Below are 19798 nucleotides of genomic sequence, written 5' to 3'. Positions count from 1 at the left end.
TTGCTCAGAGGTGACCTGTGCCTGACATATGAGGCCATGTCAAACCCTGATTTGATGAATATGCATCACCTCAAAAATCTAGATCCCTCAGAACCACAAGGCGGGAGACTTAAACCTTGACACGGTTATTAATAGAACGTGCTGGAGGGACAGATTCATCACCCAGAGACTCCCTATGCTGTGGAACAAAATCCCGGTACATGTGAGGCAGAGCACCTCGCTGGCCTTGTTCAAGAGGAATCTTGACCAATGGATGGGGATCAGATATACCCCAGGGATTACTTCAGTGTCACTGCTTGACAGAGGCACAGCAAAATAATAGGCATAGTTTTATTCAAACTAAAGGGGTGGCGAAAGCCAAATAACTATGGGCTAGGCTTATAAATGCCCTTGGGCAGATAGCCTAGTATGAACCTATGAACCTATGAAGAGATACTCTGTCTTTTTGAAAAATCAGATAAGGGGGTTTTACAGACAATGCTTGTAACTCTGATACCCTTCTGGCCAATGTGATAGCCACCAAAAAACAAAGTCTTCCAAGACAGGAATTTCAAAGTAGATGAATGAGAAGGCTCAAAGGGAAGAGAAGTCAGTTTGGATAACACAAAATTTATATCCCATGAAGCAACAGGTTCTTGAAAAGGGGATCTTAAAGTGGCACCTTTAAGGAAAATTTTGCACAGCCTATGTGACATCAGATTAGAATCTTGAATGCCTAGATGAAAATTTGAAATCACTGCCAATTGAACCCTGATAGTGGCAGCCGCAGATCCTTGGTGGAAAAGCTCAGACAGGAATTCAAAAACCACTGGAATGGAGGTGGTATAAGGGTCAACATTCTTTTTTTCGTCCAGATAGAGAATCTCCTCCATTTACTGGAATAGAATCTCCTAGTGGAAGGTTTATGAGAGGACGTAAGGATATGAGTCACGGAGAAGTCGTGAAGCCTGACTAGGGATGGAACTGGAGCAGCCACGCTGTCAAACTGAGGGTATATAAGGAGGGATGAAGCGAGCATGACACGTGAGCTAAGAGATCTGGTACTGGGTCCAGAATCCAAGGATCGTCTAGGAGAAGAGGTCCAAGAAAAGGGAACCAAACCTGACGAGGCCAGTAAGGAGCAATGAGGATCAGTTTGCTTCCCAGCCATTTTGCTTTCTGAATAACCTTGGGTATGAGAGGAAAGGGAGGAAAAGCATAAAGGAGACCCAGGGGCCAATCGTGAACAAGTGCATCTCTCGGCGAGTCCCCCCGAGGGGGGATGAGGGAGAAGTAGCTGCTGCACTTGGGATTGATCAGGTTGGCAAAGAGATCGTAGCAAGGCTGTCCCCATCTGTGGAAAATCTGCTCCGCTATTTCCTGCTTCAGAGACCACTCATAAGGCATCAGGGTTGCCCGGCTGAGCTTGTCGGCTATCACGTTGGTTGTCCCTGGAATGTGCATTGCCACCAGAAAACGCTGGGAAGCTATTGCCCTTTTCCAAACTTGAATGGCCTCTCGACAGACTGGGTAAGATCTCGTTTGTTGATGTACCATAATACCGACATGTTGTCTGATTGTATTGCAATAGTCCCCAGAGGCAGAAGGTCGTGAAGTGCTTGCAACACCAAGAGCACCACCCTCATCTCTAGAATGTTGATATGCAGGTGAGCCTCATGATCTTGCCATGTGCCTTGGACAGTCCTGCCTAGATAATGCCCCACCCCCCACCCTATCTGTGAGGCATCCATGGTCACAGTGGCAACCGGTTGGTGAGGAATAAATGAAGTGCCTGTGGTTAAATGATTGGGTAGAGTCCACCAAATGAGGTCCTTCTTTCAAGAGTCTGTCCGCAGTATGTGATGAGATAATGGTAGGTGCTGAAAAGACCATTGGGACGACAGGAGCCACTGAAGAATCCACATGTGTAGTCTGGCTAGTGGCATTAGTAATATGGTGGAAGCCATGGTCCCTAGAAGCTGCAGAATAGTCTTGGCTTTGATCTTTCATAAGGGGAGAAGATTCTGTGACCTTTCTATGGGAAGACGAGACAACATGTCTACTGTGTCTATCTTTGTGCCTATTAAAATCACAGATTGAGAGGACAATAAAGCAGATTTTTCCCAATTTAGAGAAATTCCCAACTGGACACAAAGCTGGATGGTAGTTGTCCCTGGTCTGAAGAAGTAGATGCCTGGTGGGGGCAGTCAAGGTCCAGTCATCCAGATACGGAAACACCTGGAATCCTTGACGTCTCAGGTGAGATGTCACTACTGCCATACACTTGGTGAACACCCTGGGGGCTGTGGTGAGACTAAAAGGAAGAGCACGAAACTGGTAATCACTGACTCCCAGCCGGAAGCATAGATGACTCCTCGATGCCCTGTCCATTTTTATGTGGTAGTAGGTGTCTTGGAGATCTACTGAGCACATCCAATTGTCTTTTCCTAATAACAGGAGTATAGACTGCAGTGTCACCATCCCGAACTTGTCCTTCTTTACTGATTCGTTCAGTCTGCTGAGGTCTAAGATGGGCATCCAGTCACCTGTATGTTTTGGTACTAAAAAGAATCTAGAGTAAGTTCCAGATCCTATTTGGTCTGCTGGGACGGTTTGGATGACTCTTTTTGCCAGCAATTTGTTGACCTCCACAGTTGCCTGATCCCTGTGATTGGGTGGAACATATGGGATCCTCTTGGGAACAAAAGATGGAAGAGAAAAGGGTGTGACATAACCTCTGGTAATAATTTTTTGTACCCATTTGTCTTGAGGGATACTTAGCCAGGCTTCTAGATACAAAGAAATTCGACCCCTGATTGGCCCCAGAGAAGCACAGTAAGGCCCCACATCAGGAACACTGGTAAGGTCGGCCCTGAAAGGAATTGCGACCTCCCTGATTTTGTGGTCCGCCCCTGCCTCTAGGGCAACGTCTACCATTTCCTCTTCCTCCTCTGCCTCTGAAGGAGGAGTCACCCTGTGCATCCTGGAAAAACCTCTGGGACTTCTTGAACCACATTTTACCATCCCTCTGACCCTTAGGGTATGGTCTACAGGGTACAATAAAACATACTCCCACAGCAGAGAGTGTTTTTCCTTCTTGCACGCACCAGGTGAGAGTGTCCTCTACCTTAGGTCCAAACAATGAGGAACCATCGAAGGGGGTGTTGGTAAAAGCAGACTTTAACGGTTCTGCAAAATTACACAAATGCATCCGGGAATGACACCTTAGGGAAATTCCTGAACCCTCTGCTCTACTCACTCCATCATCTGCATACGAAATAAGCCTCATGGACGAGTTGACGATAGAGTTCAAGGTGGACAACTGGGCAGACACCTTGTCAGGGGCTCCCTCAGTACATGTACCTTGTAGAGAATCTCCTAACTCCTTAAGGAGATCTCTCTGAAGCCTCGTGAAGTGTGTAAGGTAGTTCAACGATCTAAGGGTAAATTCTGTTGAAGAGAAGATACGCTTCCCATATCTGTCCATTGTTTGAGACTCCTTATTTGGCGGATGAACAGAAGAAGTTTCTGCTAGCTCCTTCTTAGTGGCCGCTGCCAACACCATGCCATCTACGGTAACGCCTTTAGCCAAAAAATCCTTTTCTGGGGGTGCAGAAAGAAATCTAGTTGGTCTCCTGGGAACTGGCTCCACGGCATCAGGAGTATCCCACACCTTTTGACTAACTAGCTCCATCAGTTAATCGAAGGGTGGAGACACCCAAGAGGCTGAAGGTTGAGACCCAAAAGCCTTTAGGTACACTGACTCCTCATCAGAAGGGGTAACAGTGGGCCAGCCGCACCTCTGCTTAAGGATTTCCAGGATGTCTATGAAGGAGACATCATCAGAGGACGACTTGGGGGACCCTTCTGACTCCTCAAGATCAGCGTCAGAGGTCAGAGACTCACCCTGGGAGTCTACATGCTTCCTCTTACATGTTCTCTTCCATGGGGGCTCCTCGGAAGGATATTCTGGGGAGGTCTCGGAAAAGGGGCCACCGGCTGGTGGCTCCCGAGGCTGCGGGTCTCTGCTTTCCAAGGAGAGAGTAGGAGCTGAGACAGAAGTAGGTGCCTTAGGGGGAAGAGTGTCAGTACCCCTGGTAGGAGCTGAAGATCGGGACAGCACACTCCTCATCATCTTGAATGCCGACCTCTCCAGCTCCAAAAACCTCCTTGACTCCAAGGATGCCATCGGTTCCAGAGCAATTGGCTCCGAGATAGATGTACGATCCGAACTTACCCTTGCCTACACGCCGAGAGAGAGGCTCAGAACAGAAGAGGTTCGGTTTCAGATGTCCCTGTCTGGTCTGACTGGGAAGCTTCAGCTCCTAGACACCACGGATGGCACAGAGAGTGTCGGAGTGGAACTTGGCTCCGAAACAGCCACTGGGGGAGCCGAAGCAGAAAGTTCCACCAGCGGTACAAAACACTCCAGCTCTGAAAGGCCATCATGGTTCAGAGGAGGAATGACCGAAGGGGGCTTAACAGACTCAAGTGGCACCAGAACCGACTGGGTCAGAGCCAACAACAATTTTGGTAAGGCAGACGACTTCAAAAGTCTCAGCACTACCCACTCCACATCTTCTTCTGATAAACTCCTGGAAGACATAGAGGACAGAGTAGCAGAACGGGATCTCTGCAGTATTGGTGACTTCAATGTATGGGAGACCAGTAGAGTTTTCATAGACCGGCTCTGTAAAATACTCTCAGAGGTCTGCTCCGAGCTATTTGGTGCTGACCCAGTAGTACAACTCTCAACTGGCTCCGATCTCTGTAGAGCTGATGAGACAGTGGATTTGTCAGACTTAGCAATTTTAAGAGGCAGTTCCAAGACACCAGCCGGTGCCGGGGAGGGCCTCTTAGAGGACTTGGACTTTTCCTTTTTAGATCCCCGAGATCTAGCAGAGGAGGAGGAAGAGCTAGCCAGATCTTCCTCAAAGGAAGGTTTTAGGAGACCTTTTAGGATGAGCTTATTTTTTCTTTCTTGCAACACCCTAGCACTGAAAGAGTGGCAAAATAAGCAAGTTTCCGGTAAGTGGATGGTTCCAAGACAGTAAACCCAGTTACTGTGGCCATCTGTTACAGACATCTTCTGTGAGCATTTTATGCATTTTTTAAAGCCAGGTGGCTTACGATCCTTGCTTTCCTTCGACATTCTCACAGAAGATGATCTCTCTCACACACACACACACACACACACACACACACACACACACACACACACACACACACACACACACACACAGAAAAAGAAAGGGACAACTAGGTCCTCTAACTTAAACGGGCCTAGCCCTACAGGAATGGTAAAGAGACACCGCAAAGACTAGGTCCTCTAACTTAAACGGGCCTAGCCCAGACAGGAATAGAAAACGAGAAACTAGGTCTTCTAACTAAAACAGACCTAGGGAGGAATTGAACAATTAGAAAGACTCACACACACAAAACAGGAATAAAGTGTAAATTTTAGAATTTACTACACAAGGTGAACAGAACCTCATTCCGTTTGAAACACTAATAAAATAAGCAAGCAGAGATACACAAAAAATTAAGACTTATAACTACTTAACAACACACAGCCTAACTTGAGGGCAAAAGGGGTCTACAATAACTAATTAAAGAAGAGAAAACTGGCACACAGGATACCAAATACTATAAAGGCCAACTGTACTAAAAGAAATTGCACACAAATGGCGCACTAATAAATGCTAACTATTCTAACTTGCAAACTACACTAACTATGACTATACAATGTTATATAACACTATTAAAGGTAAGACAGGAGAATAATCCAAAAATTTTGAAAAACTTATTCAGAGCCAAGGAGCACAACCGAAGTCGTCGACATGGCAAATGAGATCTAAGGATTGTACTGGTGCACCATGGGATACCTACCTAGCCACAAGCCAACTAGAAGACTTCCAGCTTGTAAATAGGCTGAGTCGGAGCGGAGGATCTGCTCCGATCCCATATGTAAGAATGAAGGCGAGATAGGACTACAGAACATCAGTGATTTACTTATGAGTAATCATAGAAAACACAACACACACACACACACATATATATATATATATATATATATATATATATATTAGATTTAACAAACCAAATATAAACACATACATGTCAAGTTACATAAGTGGAATAGATCATGCAGAACAGAGTAGGAGGAGTAGAAGTGGTAGAGATAACAGAAGCAGGTTAGGAAAGCAAACAGCAACTAATAAGATGAAAGAGGGGATTAATATTATGTGTAGTTATTTTAGGTTAAATGTTCGAGTGGCAGTAAAAGGTTGGAATGGAGGGGAAGAGGTATCACGTTTGAGTATTCTGAAAAGTAAGGAACTAAAAAGATTTGGCCTGGCCTGTACTAGAAATCACTTTGCCACTGAAAGAGTAAAGCAGTGGTATTCACTCCATGAAGAGTCCGTTACAAACTGAAATATTTAATTGGAGAGGGTCAGAAGGGTAGCAGTGTTTTTGACAAAGGTAGTTGCAAACAAGGAGCGACTATACTCAAAGTGAACAAGAAGGATACCATTTCCTGAAGCAACCCTTGCTGGATGTGAGAAGAACAAGATATTTTGTTTGCCCAGAAGAGTTGACTATTGATCTTGGCTTTGTATTTGCTCAAACAAGTTTAGTGATATATTTAGCCAGAGCCCCCAAATATCTAAAGAATGTGCTAGTTTTAGCAGGACTGTTATCAAAAAGATTCAAAAGGAAAGGGGGGTATGGATGGGTGCTGAATAACATGGTCTTTTTTTAGCATTAAGCAGCAGTTTCTTGGAGTTAGCCAGTGCTGTTGCTAAAATGTCCTTTGGAGTTTCATTTGTAAAATATCAGGGATCAGACCTATGGATGACCACATCATCTGCATAAAAAATACTGATAGATGGGGCAGGTCCTATGGATGTTTCTTGATGAAGACTGAAAAAAGAAGAGGTGCTAGAATGGAGCTCTGTGGGACTCGAGTTACTGAAGGAAAGTACAGTTTTGTACCTACCATAAATGTAGATGTTAGAGTGCTAATACAGCTGCACTCATAACAGATGGGTTCTCCTGCCGTCAGGCGGGTCCTCGGTCGGCCGAATTCCAAAGTCTAGGTCCGGCGTCGGTTGTCGTCGCTTCTTCCCTGACGTCAGAGCGACAGGGGTAAAAAAGAACCAGCCAACGCCATTTTCTTCAGTTTTTCTTGCCCCAGATGTCAGGTGCCCCCAGAAGGAAGGCAATACATAAATTTGTGAAATAAAGCAAAGACTGCAGTGGCAAAGCCCGCTCTAGATTTGGAGTATAGTGGAAGGTGGTAGTGCTTGGAGAAGGTATGCACAGAACTCCAAGTGGCTGCTTCTAAAATATCTTTGGTAGGAACTCCTCTGAGAAAGGCTGCAGAGGTAGCCGTGGCCCTTGTGGAGTGAGATCTGATGCCTGTAGGTACAGTTTTGCCATGAAAAGAATAGCAAAAGCGTATGCAGTGGGCTATCCATTTTGAGATTGTCTGTTTGGAAATTGGCTTTCCTTGAGCTCCTATAGCATAGGACACAAAGAGCTGCTCTGATTTTCTGAAAGGCTTTGTTCTGTCCAAATAATACCACAGTTGTCTGTGGATGTCCAAGGAATGTAGTAATCTCTCCCCTTTGTTTTGAGGATTAGGATAAAAGGTAGGTAAGTGTATGGCCTGATTCAAAGCTACCCTGGATACCACTTTTGGCATAAAGGACGGGTTGGTTCGTAATGAAACTTTGTCCTGATGGAAGATGATAAAAGGCTGCACAGCCATGAGAGCTTGTAGTTCTGAAACTCTACGAGCTGAGGTAATAGCCAGAAGGAAAGCTGTTTTCCAGGATAAATACTGCAACTCTGATGAGGCAGCTGGCTCAAAAGGAGGCAAGGTCAGTTTTTCCAGAATGAAATTGAGATCCCAAGCAGGTACTGGTTGTTTCCTTGGGGGTTTTAGATTCTTAGCCCCTCTGAGGAACTGTCTTAAGAGAGGGTGAGAGAATAAGGGTGGATCAGTGTTGTATTCTGCAGAAATGGCTGAGGCATGGATTTTGATGGAGGAGAATGAAAGTCCACTGCTTAGCAGCTCAGCTAGATACTGTAATATTTGAGGTAATAAATTCAGTTTTGCAGGATCCTGGCCCTTTTTCTTATTCCAGACACAAAACCGTTTCCATTTTGCGGAGTAAGCTTTTCTAGTAGACGGCCTTCTGGCCTCCAAAATGACATCCTGCACCTCCTTGGAGAGTAGGGTCTGTTGTGATGCGAAGGAATCTTCCATGCGGCTAGATTGAGTGTTTTTAGCTGACTGTGAAGAGTTTTGAAGCTGTGCTGAGTCAGGAGAAGAGGCATTAGAGGCAGGCTCCTCAGGAGTGGGTACCAGTGTTGTCTTGGCCAGTCTGGAGCAATGAGAATCATCTTTGGTCTGTCTGCTCTGGTTTTCAATAGAACTTTGGGCAGCAGAGGAAGAGGTGGGAAGGCATAAACTGTCATTGATGTCCAACTGAAAGAGAGAGCGTCCAACTCTCCAGGCCTTTGGATGAAAAATCCTTGAGCAGAATTTTGTCAATTGGTGATTTTTGTAGGAGGCAAAGAGAATATATGTCTGGCCTTCCCCATGCTTGTATTATCTCTGTAAAAACTTGAGGATGCAACTTCCATTCGTGTGGATCTGTCATATTTCTGCTTAGGTTGTCTGCCAGCGTGTTTTCCTTGCCTGGCAAGTACTGTGCTTGTAGTTCCATTTGTAAGTCCATTGCCCTGTTCCAAAGTGACATGGCCAGTCTGCATAGGGGGTATGAATGTGTTCCTCCCTGTTTGTTTATGTACCACGTTACTGTGGTGTTGTCCGTTCTTATCAATAGTTGACCTGGTTGCAGAAGGTCTTTGAAAGCTATAATAGCATTTATTACTGCTAGCATTTCCTTTTGATTGATATGAAGGTGCTTTTCTTTTTGGGACCATTTGCCCTGAATGCACCGATCTGTCGTGTGCGCCCCCCAGGCGTAGTCCGAGGCGTCTGTTGTGATGACTTGATTTGCTTGAGGCTTGCTGAATGGGAGACCTGTGTTTGTTTGGCATGCTTGAGCCCACCACAGAAATTCCTTTTGTAGACATGGAATTAGTGGTATTATTGTTTCCAAACTGTGGCTGTGTTGAGACCATAGGTTTATCAGGTACCACTGAAGTTTCCTCATATGCAGCTTTGCACATGGGATTAGTAAGATGCAAGATGTCATGAATCCCAGAGCCTGCAGGATTTTCCTTGCAGTCAGCCTGGTGCAATTTGCTAGTGCTCTGAAGTACTGAGTTAGTTGCCCCTGCTTCTCTGGCGTGAGGTAGGCCATCTGGGTGTTTGTGTCCAAGTTGGCACCCAGGAAAATTATTTTCCGAGAGGGTATTAGCCTTGATTTCTTTTTGTTGACTGTGTATCCCAGAGAATTCAACAACATTATTACATAAGCCAGATGTTTCAGAAGAATGTGCTTGCTGTCCACTTGGATCAGGCAGTCATCCAAATAGGGGTATATTTGTATCCCTTGAAGTCTGCAGTAGGCAATTACTGATGCCAGGCATTTCGTGAATACTCTGAGTGCAGTAGATAAGCCAAAGGGCAATGCAGAGAATTGATAATGGGTTGAACCTGCAAGAAATCCCAGGTATCTTCTGCAATTTTGTCTGATTGGGACATGCAGGTATGCCTCCTTGAGGTCCAATGTTACCAGCCAAGACTCCTTGCCCAGCATGGGAAGAAGCTGCTGTAGAGTGAGCATCTTGAATTTTGGTACGAGTAGAAATGTGTTTAGGATGGATAGGTCCAAAATAGGTCTCCAATCTTTTCCCTTCCTTGGTACCAGGAATAGTCTGGAATAAAAACCTTGACCTTGTTCGCGTAGGTACCTCTTGAATAGCTTTCATGTCTATGAGATCTGTAATTTGACTTTGTGCCTCTGCCCCTTTGACTGTGTGGCAGGTTCGGCATGCCTCTCATTTTTGGAAGGGTGTGAAAATGGAATCTGTAGCCTCTGTTTATAATGTCCAGGATCCATTTGTCTTTTGTGACAATATGCCAATTTTTTGAAAATAATGCCAGTTTTCCTAAGGGTGCTGCCATTTGAGTCTTGCTTGGCATGCAAAGGGGAAAGTCATTGGGCTTGCTTTCTGAATGGTTGCGAGTTATCCTCAGCACCTCTTTGTGTAGAAGCTTGCCATTGTCTGCCTCTAAACGATCCTTGGGATTGCCCTCTGCACCTCGGGTGCCTGTATCTACCTCTTTGGGGTCTGGCCGTGGCTGGAAAGGACCAATTTTTGGAAGGCCAATTTCTACTGAAACGTGGGGGTTGTACCTGTAGAAAATCTTTTACAGTTTGCATTGATTTAGCCTTTTCCTCCATTTTCCTTAATACCTCCTCAGCATTAGCACCAAATAATACATCCTTTTGTAGAGAGGCATCTAGTAATTTAGCTTTGACATGATCTGGCAAGGTTTGTTCCTTGAGCCAGGCATGTCTACGTATAACTGATCCTGTAACAGCAGCTCTGCATGAGGCCTCTAGAGCATCAAAACCACATTGTAAGGTATGTTTACCCACTTGTTCTGCACTATGCATCAAATCCTGCAACTCCTTCAAGTCTGGTTGTTCAGGTTGTGACATTTTACTTTTCAATTGTGATAACAAAAACTGTTGGTACTTTAGCATATGGAACTGACAGTTTAATGCCCTCATGGTTAAGGTAGCCGAGGTATATACCTTTTTTCCCCACCTTTCTAAGGATCTGGATTCTCTCTCGGAAGGTAATGGATTTTTAGCAGTGGAGGCCTTAATTCCCTTGGGACCCTGTGAGATGGTTTCTGGGTCAGCAGCATGGCTTTTGTATAGAAATTGGTGTGAGTCAGGAACCCTGTAGTACCTGTCAGGCTTGACTGGGGCTGGAGGTAGAGAATCCGGGTTAAGGCAGGCCTGAGTACACATCATCTAGTATGTCCAAGACAGGAGGTATAGCCAGAGGCCTGTGCTGAGGTAGCAAGAGAAATTCCCTAAGCCTTTTCTTGGAATCTGAATAATCTTGGCCTTCCCAGTGGAAGTGTTCTCTTAAGGTATGCAAAGTTTCCCCAAATGAGTAATCCTGTGGGACCGGATACAGAGGGGAATGGACTCCTCTGCATCAGAGTCTTCAAAAGGGGAGTAAGAATGTTCCTGATCATCAGAGTGCTCTGAAATAATGGATCCCTGATCAGAGGAGGGGGATTCTTCCTCCACTCTGGGCCTTTTGTCCGGGGCAGAGAACCCCTGATAAGAGTAATTAAATCCTCAGCCATTTTAAGCATCTGTTTTTTAGGCATGGGGCCTGGAGATGGGCCCTGTGTAGCTTTTCTCTTAGAATGCATGGCTGCTTTAGACTTAGTGAAAGCCTTGATGGAAAAAGAAGAGGAAGGTCTGAAGACACCTTGAGAGGAGGTGGACCTGTCCACATTTTGAGATTCACCGCCAAGAGTGGCTTCGGTATCTGTAGTCGGGGTGTGGGCCGACGAGCCTGCGACCTCGGGCACAGGAGACACTGCCAATGAAGTGTCGTCGGTAGTCAGGGGCTGTGTAGGCACCTCGCTGAGAACCGGACCACGTGTAGTCAGCATTGGCGCGGTGTCGGTAGAGGCCGCGGACCTCGTGTGTCGGTCCTTATCTTTGCGCTTTTTAGACAAAACTGGAGTCGGAGTATCCAACGACATAATATAGTTAAATGTCTTGCCAAAATAATGCTGGGCGAACTCTGCCCGACGCTTAATGGTGCGTTTGTTGAATGTAGCACAAAAGCGACAGACCGAGACGTCGTGGTCTGGGCCTAAACAAGGAATACAGAGGGAATGGAAATCCTTATGCGGAATTTGCTTCCCACATGAAATACAATTATTAACTTTGTCTGACATCGGTCTGAGGCAAGAAAAGTTTCCCCAACGGGGTACTTAGCTTTCAAGAAGACTTCGGTTGCAAAATTTTCGTAATTTCAGGAGCTGGCCGACCGACTTACGAACTGCTTCTGCTTCAGGCACCGCACGGCAAGAAAGACTGGAGAAAATGGTGTCGGCTGATTCTTTTATACCCCTGTCGCACTGACGTCAGGGAAGAAGCGACGACAACCGACGCCGGACCTAGACTTTGGAATTCGGCCGACTGAGGACCCGCCTGACGGCAGGAGAACCCATCTGTTATGACTGCAGCTGTATGCACGATGAACATCTCCTGGAAAGACTAGGTCACATCTTTACCTGGAATGAAGGCTTGGATAGAAAGTTTTTGGGATCAGCCCCAATGTCACTACATGGTTCAATGTCTTGTAGCTAGAGAAGAAGAAATTACAGTTGTGTACACTTACCATAAATGTAGATGTTTAAGTGTATTCACTGTTGCAGTCATCACACTTGGGTTATCTGCCTGCAGGTAGCCCTCAGTCAGCCCAAATACCAGAGACTTAGTATTTCTGCGTCAGTTGCCGTCACTTCAGGACTGATGTCAGGTTGTCAAGGGTATAAAAACAGGCAGCTGATGCCGTTACATAATTTTTTCTTGCCCCAAATGTCAGGAGCCCCCTAAACAGGGAGCTAAGTTATGGTGGAAAAAAACCTCCAGTAAAAAATAAATACCAATAGCCCTGTAAGGGGTTAGTAATCGAGAGAGAGAGAAAGATAAGGGGGTTGGAGGGTGGAAAAACAGGACTGCAACAGTGAATACACTATACATCTATATTTATGGTAAGTGTACACAACTGTACTATGTTCTTCATGTTTCACTGTTGCAGTCATCACACTTAGGTTGATTCCCAAAGCTGAAGAATGGGTGGAGGCAGTCAAGAAGAGTTGGGGTTGTATGCCCTGCAGGACTGCTGTTGCAAAACCCGCCCTGGATTTGGAAAAGACAGGCAAGGTGGTAATGCTTGGTGAAGTTGTGAACAGAACCTCCAGGTAGCAGCTTCCAGAATGTCCCTCATTGGGACTTCCCTGAGGAATGCTGTAGAGGTCGCCCTAGTGGAATGCGCTCTTACCCCCTTAGGGGTTTGTTTCCCATGGTGATTGTAACGAAAATGGATACAGTGTGCTATCCCTTTGGAAATTATTTTGATATGGCCTTGCCCTCTGCCCCTGATGCAAAACTGACTAGTAACTGGTCAGATTTCCTGAAGGGATTAGTCCTATCAAGGTAGAATCAGAGCTGTGTGTGCACGTCTAAAGAGTGCAGGATCCTTTCCCATTTATTTTGAGGATGGGAAAGAAGGTTGGTAAATGGATGGATTGGTTGAGAGCTACACTGGACACCACTTTAGGCATAAAAGTAGGATTAGTCCTGAGGGAGACCCTGTCAGCATGAAAAATAATGAAAGGTTCCACAGCCATAACTGCTTGTAGCTCAGACACTCTTCTAGCTGAAGTGATGGCCAGAAGCAATGCTGTTTTCCAAGAGAGGAACTTTAACTCTGATGACGATGCAGGTTCAAAGGGAGGTAGCATGTGCATTTCCAGTACAAAGTTAAGGTCCCAAGCAGAAGTGGGGGCTCTCCTTGATGACCTTAAGTTGTTGGCCCCTCTCAGGAACTGTTTGATGACAGGGTGAGAGAATAGAGGTGGCTCAGTGTTGTAATGAACCGAGATGGCACAGGCATGGATCTTAATGTAAGAGAAGGACAGGCCTCTGTGGAGTAGATCTGCTAGATAATCCAGGATTAGAGGTAAGGAGGGAAGTGCTGTGTCCGCTCCTTTATATTGACTCCAGGAACAATACCTTTTCCACTTATCAGCATAGGATTTCCTTGTACTAGTTCTTCTGGCTTTAAGAATGACGTCCAGCACCTGCTTGCTTAAACTGGTCACTGGGGGAGAATTCAAGGAATAAGCCAGGCGGCAAGGTTCAGGGTTTGCAGTTGTGGATGCAAGATCTGTCCCTCCTGCTGAGTGAGGAGGGTTGGGATCTGGGGTAGGTGCCATGGTGGCACTGGTGACAAGCTGTGCAGTAGTGGGTACCAGTGCTGGTGTGGCCAGTCTGGGCAATCAGGATTGCCCTTGGTCTGTCCCGTCTTAACTTGAGTAGTATTCTTGTAAGAAGAGGCAGAGGGAGAAATGCATAGATTGAGAGGTGCACCCACTGGAAGGATAGAACATCCAATTTCCAGGCCCTGTTATGAAGTGTCCTGGCGCATAATTTGCTAAGCTGGTGATTGTAGGGGGAGGCAAAAAGGTCCACCTCCGGGGTCCCCCATTTTTGGCTTAGAAGGCTGAAAGTGCTGGGGTCTAACTGCCACTCATGTGGGTCTAGGAGATTTCTGCTCAAGTCGTCTGCCAGAGAATTTTGTTTGCCTGGTAGGAAATGAGCTTGCAGATGAATATGCAGATCCAAAGCCATGTTCCACAGGGTCATGGCTAGCCTGCAGAGTGGTTACACCCTTCCTTTTTGATGTATCACATGGTGTCTGTTTTTATCAGCAGGAGTCCTGGTGACAGAAGGGATCTGAAAGCTGTCAGAGCGTGCTGAACAGCTAGCATTTCTTTTTGGTTAATGTGCAGATGAATTTGACTTCGGCTCCAGTGGCCCTGAATGCACCTGTCATCCAGATGTGCCCCTCAGGCATAGTCTGATGCATCTTTGGTTAGGGTCTGGGTGGCGTGGGGTTGTGTAAAGGGATCCCCCTTGTTGTGGTTGCATGCCGCTACCCACCAAAGAAACTCTGTCTTTAGACAAGGTATTATGGTTTCCAGGTCCTGAGAATGTTGACACCAAAGACTTTATGTACCATTGAAGTTTCCTTATATACAGTGTGGCATATGGAATTAGTAGAATGCAAGAGGCCATGAACCCTAGAGCCTGCAGGATTTTCCTTGCGGATAGCTGGCTTCCGGTGGCCATTTGAGCAAAGGAGCCTGTTAAGACAGGCTTGTTTTTCTTTAGTAAGGAATGCCATCTGGGATGCTGTGTTCAAGCTTACTCCCAGGAATAAAACAACCAACAATCGAAAAAGCAGCTCCCCTGAATGAAACACCACGATCCACAGTATCCAAATCATTTATTGAGCGAAGTACATAAGCAAAAGGTTAAGCGCTTTCATGTACTCAACGTAGATTTCTTCAGAACAACTTACATACTCAATACTACACTTTAAATACTTTCTAAAAGCCTTTTAAAAGCTTTTCCTGACTGTCTGCCTGAATCAGGCAATCATTCAAGTAAGGGTATATCTGAATCTTTCTCAGTCTGCAGTAGGCAATGGTTGGAGCCAGGCATTTTGTGAAGACTCTGGGAGCAGTGGATAAGCCAAATGGAAGTGCAGAGAACTGATAATGCATAGATCCTGCCCTGAAATGTAGATATTTCCTGCACGAGTCCCTGATAGGGATGTGCAGATAGGCTTCTTTTAGGTCTAGGGTGGCTAACCAGGCATCTTTGGACAGCATACGAAGAAGCTGCTGAAGGGTGGGCAATTTTAATTTTGGTACCACCTGGAAGGTGTTTAGAATGGAAAGATCTAGGATTGGGTGCCAAGTGCCCCTCTTTTCTGGGTACCAGGAAAAATCTGGAATAAAACCCTTGACCTATCTGTTCTGCAGGAACAGGATGAATTGCCCTTATGAAGAGCAGGGATTGAACTTGGCTTTGTGCTTCTGCCCACTGGTTTGAAGGAAAGTCTGTGAACCCTTTTGGGGTTGGCAGTGTGTAGAAGTAAAATTTGTACCCCTGGAATACAATGTTGAGGACCCATCAGTCTTTGGTGAAGGAGGTCCAGTTTTTTGCATGGGGGGCAAGTTTTTGTCTTAGGGGCACGAGCAATTGAGCAGAGGTGAGGAGTGGAACTGAGAAGTCATTGTGAATTCTTTCCATAAGGGGGTGGTTTAGCACTCCATGTTTTAGAAGTGGAGGTACTCCATTGTTTAGATCTCTGCATACCATGAGACTGTAATCTGGGGGGGGTCTGTTTCCCCTAGGTCTAGTTTGAGATGGCCTTGAGGGGGCTGGAAAGGACCAATGTTTCGAGGGTAATGCCTACTAAATCTTGGAGGTTGCACTTGCAAAAAATCTTTGACTGTCTGCATAGACTTAGCTTTTTCTTCCATCTTTTTTTAGAACCTCTGCTGCTTTGGTGCCAGAGTGTCCTTGTTCAAGGGAGCGTCTAGTAATTTTCTGTTCCTTAAGCCAAGCATGCCTTCTCAGTACAGAACCAGTGACTGCTGCCCTGCAAGATGCTTCTAGGGCATCAAACCCACATTGCAAGGTATGCTTGCTGACTTGGCTTGCAGAATGCATAAGCTCCTGTAATTCTTTATTTTCTGCACAGTCTGTAAAGGTAGATCATTTTTGCTTAATGAGTCCCATAATATGTTGCTGGTATTTTAGCATGTGAAACTGGTAATTCAATGCCCTAATGGCGAGAGTTGCAGAGGTGTATAGTTTTTACCCCATCTGTCTAAAGCTCGGGAATCCCTGTCCGAAGGAGTGGGATTCTTAGCTGTAGTTGCTTTTATACCATTAGGCCCCTGAGAAATGACCTTTGGGTCAGCAGTAGGATTTTTGAAAATAAATTTGTGAGAGTCAGGGACTCTGTAGTACCTCTCTGGTTTCCTTGGAGCAGGGAGTAAAGTATCAGGCGTTAGACTGGATTCCATAAAGACATCATCCAAAACAGGAGGGATAGCTAAAGGTCTATGCTGCGGCAAATCTAAACATTCTCTGAGTCTCTTTTAGGACTGAGGACAATCTTGGCATTCCCAGTGGAAAGTATGTAGGGTTTCACCAAAAGAAAAATCCTCTGGAGGGGAGGCAGAGGGAATGGATACCTCTGCATCTGAATCCTCATAAGCAGATAAAGGCATGTCTTCATATTCAGAAACCTCAGAGTCCTCGGACTCTTGGTCAGTTAAAGCTGCTGGGGACAGGTCTCTTTTTCTCTTAGCAGGGAAGGCTGATCAGCATGATCAGGTCTTCTGCCATTTTAAGCATTTGAGATTGTGTCAAGGAAGCAGGTGCTTGAGTTTGGGTTGTCAGTTTTTAGGCGATGCTTGTACTCCTGGTCTTAGAAACATGGTAGTTTTAGACAGAACTGAAGACGCAAAAGAAGTCGTTGGTTTGTGTCGAATATTGGTAATGCGAAGAACTTCCTCGGAAGCCGGTGCCTGCACAGCGGCTCCAGACCCATCCACAGGTTCCGTAGTCAAAGGAGAGTCTCGCGGCATACCAGATTCCAAACTGTCTCAGAAGTGGCCTGCAAATCCACAGAAGTGGGCATCAGGGGCTGTGAAAGCATCTCCCTGAGTACTGGCGAGCTGGCGACTAGCTTAATGGAAGCGTCATCAGCAGTTTTAGACCTGTGCAGTCTGTTGCTGTCTTTATCCTTACTTTTTCTGGAAGATCGGAAATTGGATGGCTTACCGAAGCCATTTCAGAATACGGAGACTGACAACAAAAGTATTTAGCGACAATAAGGGCCCGACAACACATAGTTCGGGCGTTGAACAAGGCATAAAACCAACAGCGAGGTACATCGTGGCCTGGGCCTAAACAGGTGATGCAGTAAGAATGAAAATCTCAGTGTGGTACTTGCTTTCCACAGGCGAGACAATTGTTAACTTTTTCTGACATCGGTTAGAGCAAGAAAAAAGAATCCCCAATGGGGTACTTAGCTTTAGAAGACTTCAGGATGATTCAATTTGGAAAGGAAAACTCAGGTAGTGCCTGACTGGCACTCGTGCGAACTGCTTCTGCTTTGGGCTCCTTGACAAAAAAAGACTTATTTAATGGTGTCAGCTGCCTGTTTTTATACCCCTGACGACCTGACATCAGTCCTGAAGTGACAGCAACTGACGCAGATATACTAAGTCTCTGGTATTCGGGCCGACTGAGGGTTACCTGCAGGCAGATAACCCAAGTGTGATGACTGCAACAGTAAAACACAAAGAACATCTGGTTGGTTTGACCATTTCAAAAGCATAGGTTAAGTCTAGGAAGAGAGTTCCAGTAAGATTTCCTTTATCCATATTACTTAAGCTGTCATCAGTCAGGTTCCATAGGGCAGTCACTGTGCTCTTACCAGCCCAGAATCCCTGATGTTTAATGGTGAGTAGGTGGTATTTTTGTAGGTATGTAGTAAGTTGGTTACATGTGATTTTTTTTTCAAGAACTTTATCAAAAATGGGAAGGATATAGATGTGGCAGAAGTGACTGCAAGAAAAGGCTTGGCTTGTTTTGGAGATGTCCTGACAAAAAGAGTATTTCCAAACATTTAGCATAATATTAGTGATGAGTCAAAGGTTGCAAAAGTGCTTAAGAGGGGTGGTGATGAAATTTATGCAGTGGTATTAGAACCAAGGAGAGAGAATGTTATGTCCAGGTGGTGACTCCATAGGAATATACACAAGTAGAAATAAAATTTGCTTACAGGTGATTTTTGAGACATAAAAAGTTGCAAAAAAAAAATTCAAGGAGTTAGGCTGTCTGTTGTAGTGCTGTACTGCAGCTGCCTTTGTTGTGGGGCTGTACTGCAGCTAAGCGAGTATGTGGGAAGGCTCAATAATTTTATGGGCAGGCTGTGCATCTTCGACTGGATAATTCCCTTGGAGAACGCCTCCCTATTACTTCCTGACAGAAATGTTTAGGGGAACGAAGAAGGGAGGTTTGTTTAGATTTTAGTCATCTGGTTTTTGAGTCTGTAGGTGGCATGTTTGGTCACATTCCTCAGAGTTTTGTAATGTTCATAGTTGTTGTGAATGTGGTCTTGTTTCCATATTTCCCAAGCTTTATCATGTAGAGTCATTAAAGATTTAAGCTCTTCAGTATGTCATTTAGTTTTGGCTTCTTTCAGTAGCCTTGAGGTCACTGGGATGTTGGTGTCCTGAAGTAACAGTAGTATGTCTTGTTAGTTTACTGGTGGGCACTGTTAGCATCAGAAAGGGAGAGTACTTGAACCAATCAATAGTAGCAGAGTGAAGAATGAGAATTTCATGTAGTCTGAAATCATGGCTGATTCCACATTTGCTATGAATCCATCTGGACTCATGACCCAGTAATTGCTTGGCTACTTGAAATGTCTGTTTCTTGCACACTGACTGAAGAAACTTTTCAAGGATGCATCTTAGGATGAAATGCAAAATGTACGAATTCTTACAAAATAAAATGGTTTCTCAGTCACATGTCCATATACTCATTGTAAGAATGCTCTACGTGCGCCAAGGGAAGTTGGTGCATAGAGAGAGAGGCTGACAATTTAAGAGTCACCATGGGACAAAACAAAAGACATCTATAACAGTAAACTAAATTTAACATTATAAGCTGATATAAATGTGGTATTGGTTGTTATACAGATGAGAACCAAATGACAAAGATGATATTCAGCAGAAATGAGTTATACCTGTAGCTTTTCATCACCTAGTCGAAACTGATAAAGTAATGCAGCAGAATCAGGGTGGCGAACTTGAAATTCATGATCCTGAAGTCCAGAGATATCCTAGAAATTTAATTTGAGCAGAATAAAAAAAATAAAGTTGTCATTAGCAATCTGCTTTCATCAAACATTAGGTATTATTCTGCTGGGGAAAATAAATTGGTCTGTATCAGTCTAGAGTAAGAAAACAATCTGAGATGCATATCAAAGTAGTCAGGTGCAAGTTCTAAAATACAAATACTTCATCAGAACGCATGCATGTAAAGTCAAAAGCACAATAAATCTGTTTTTTTCCCTCCATTTATTCATACTTTGTACAAACATTTAATGAAGATTTGAACTAAAAAATCAGTTTATAGCAACAGAATAAAAAAATACAGAGGAATTTATATTTCTGAGAGGGACTCGTCAC

At 44.9% G+C, this 19798-nt stretch overlaps 1 protein-coding gene across 1 annotated transcript in view; it reads right to left on the bottom strand.

Annotated features, from left to right (window-relative positions):
* Positions 1-19798, bottom strand: part of ACTR8 (actin related protein 8) — a 663070-nt gene that overhangs the window by 413173 nt on the left and 230099 nt on the right. The window contains exon 9 of the mRNA XM_044077614.1: positions 19354-19449. Coding sequence (XP_043933549.1) covers positions 19354-19449 — 96 coding nt within the window. The remainder of the gene's footprint in view (positions 1-19353; positions 19450-19798) is intronic.

The sequence above is a fragment of the Protopterus annectens genome, chromosome 7.part0, assembly GCF_019279795.1.
Source record: "Protopterus annectens isolate FY-2018-M chromosome 7.part0, PAN1.0, whole genome shotgun sequence".
Lineage (NCBI taxonomy): Eukaryota > Metazoa > Chordata > Ceratodontiformes > Protopteridae > Protopterus > Protopterus annectens.
The sequence above is the reverse complement of the archived record's forward strand: the minus strand, read 5'-3'. Positions and strand labels throughout refer to the sequence as shown.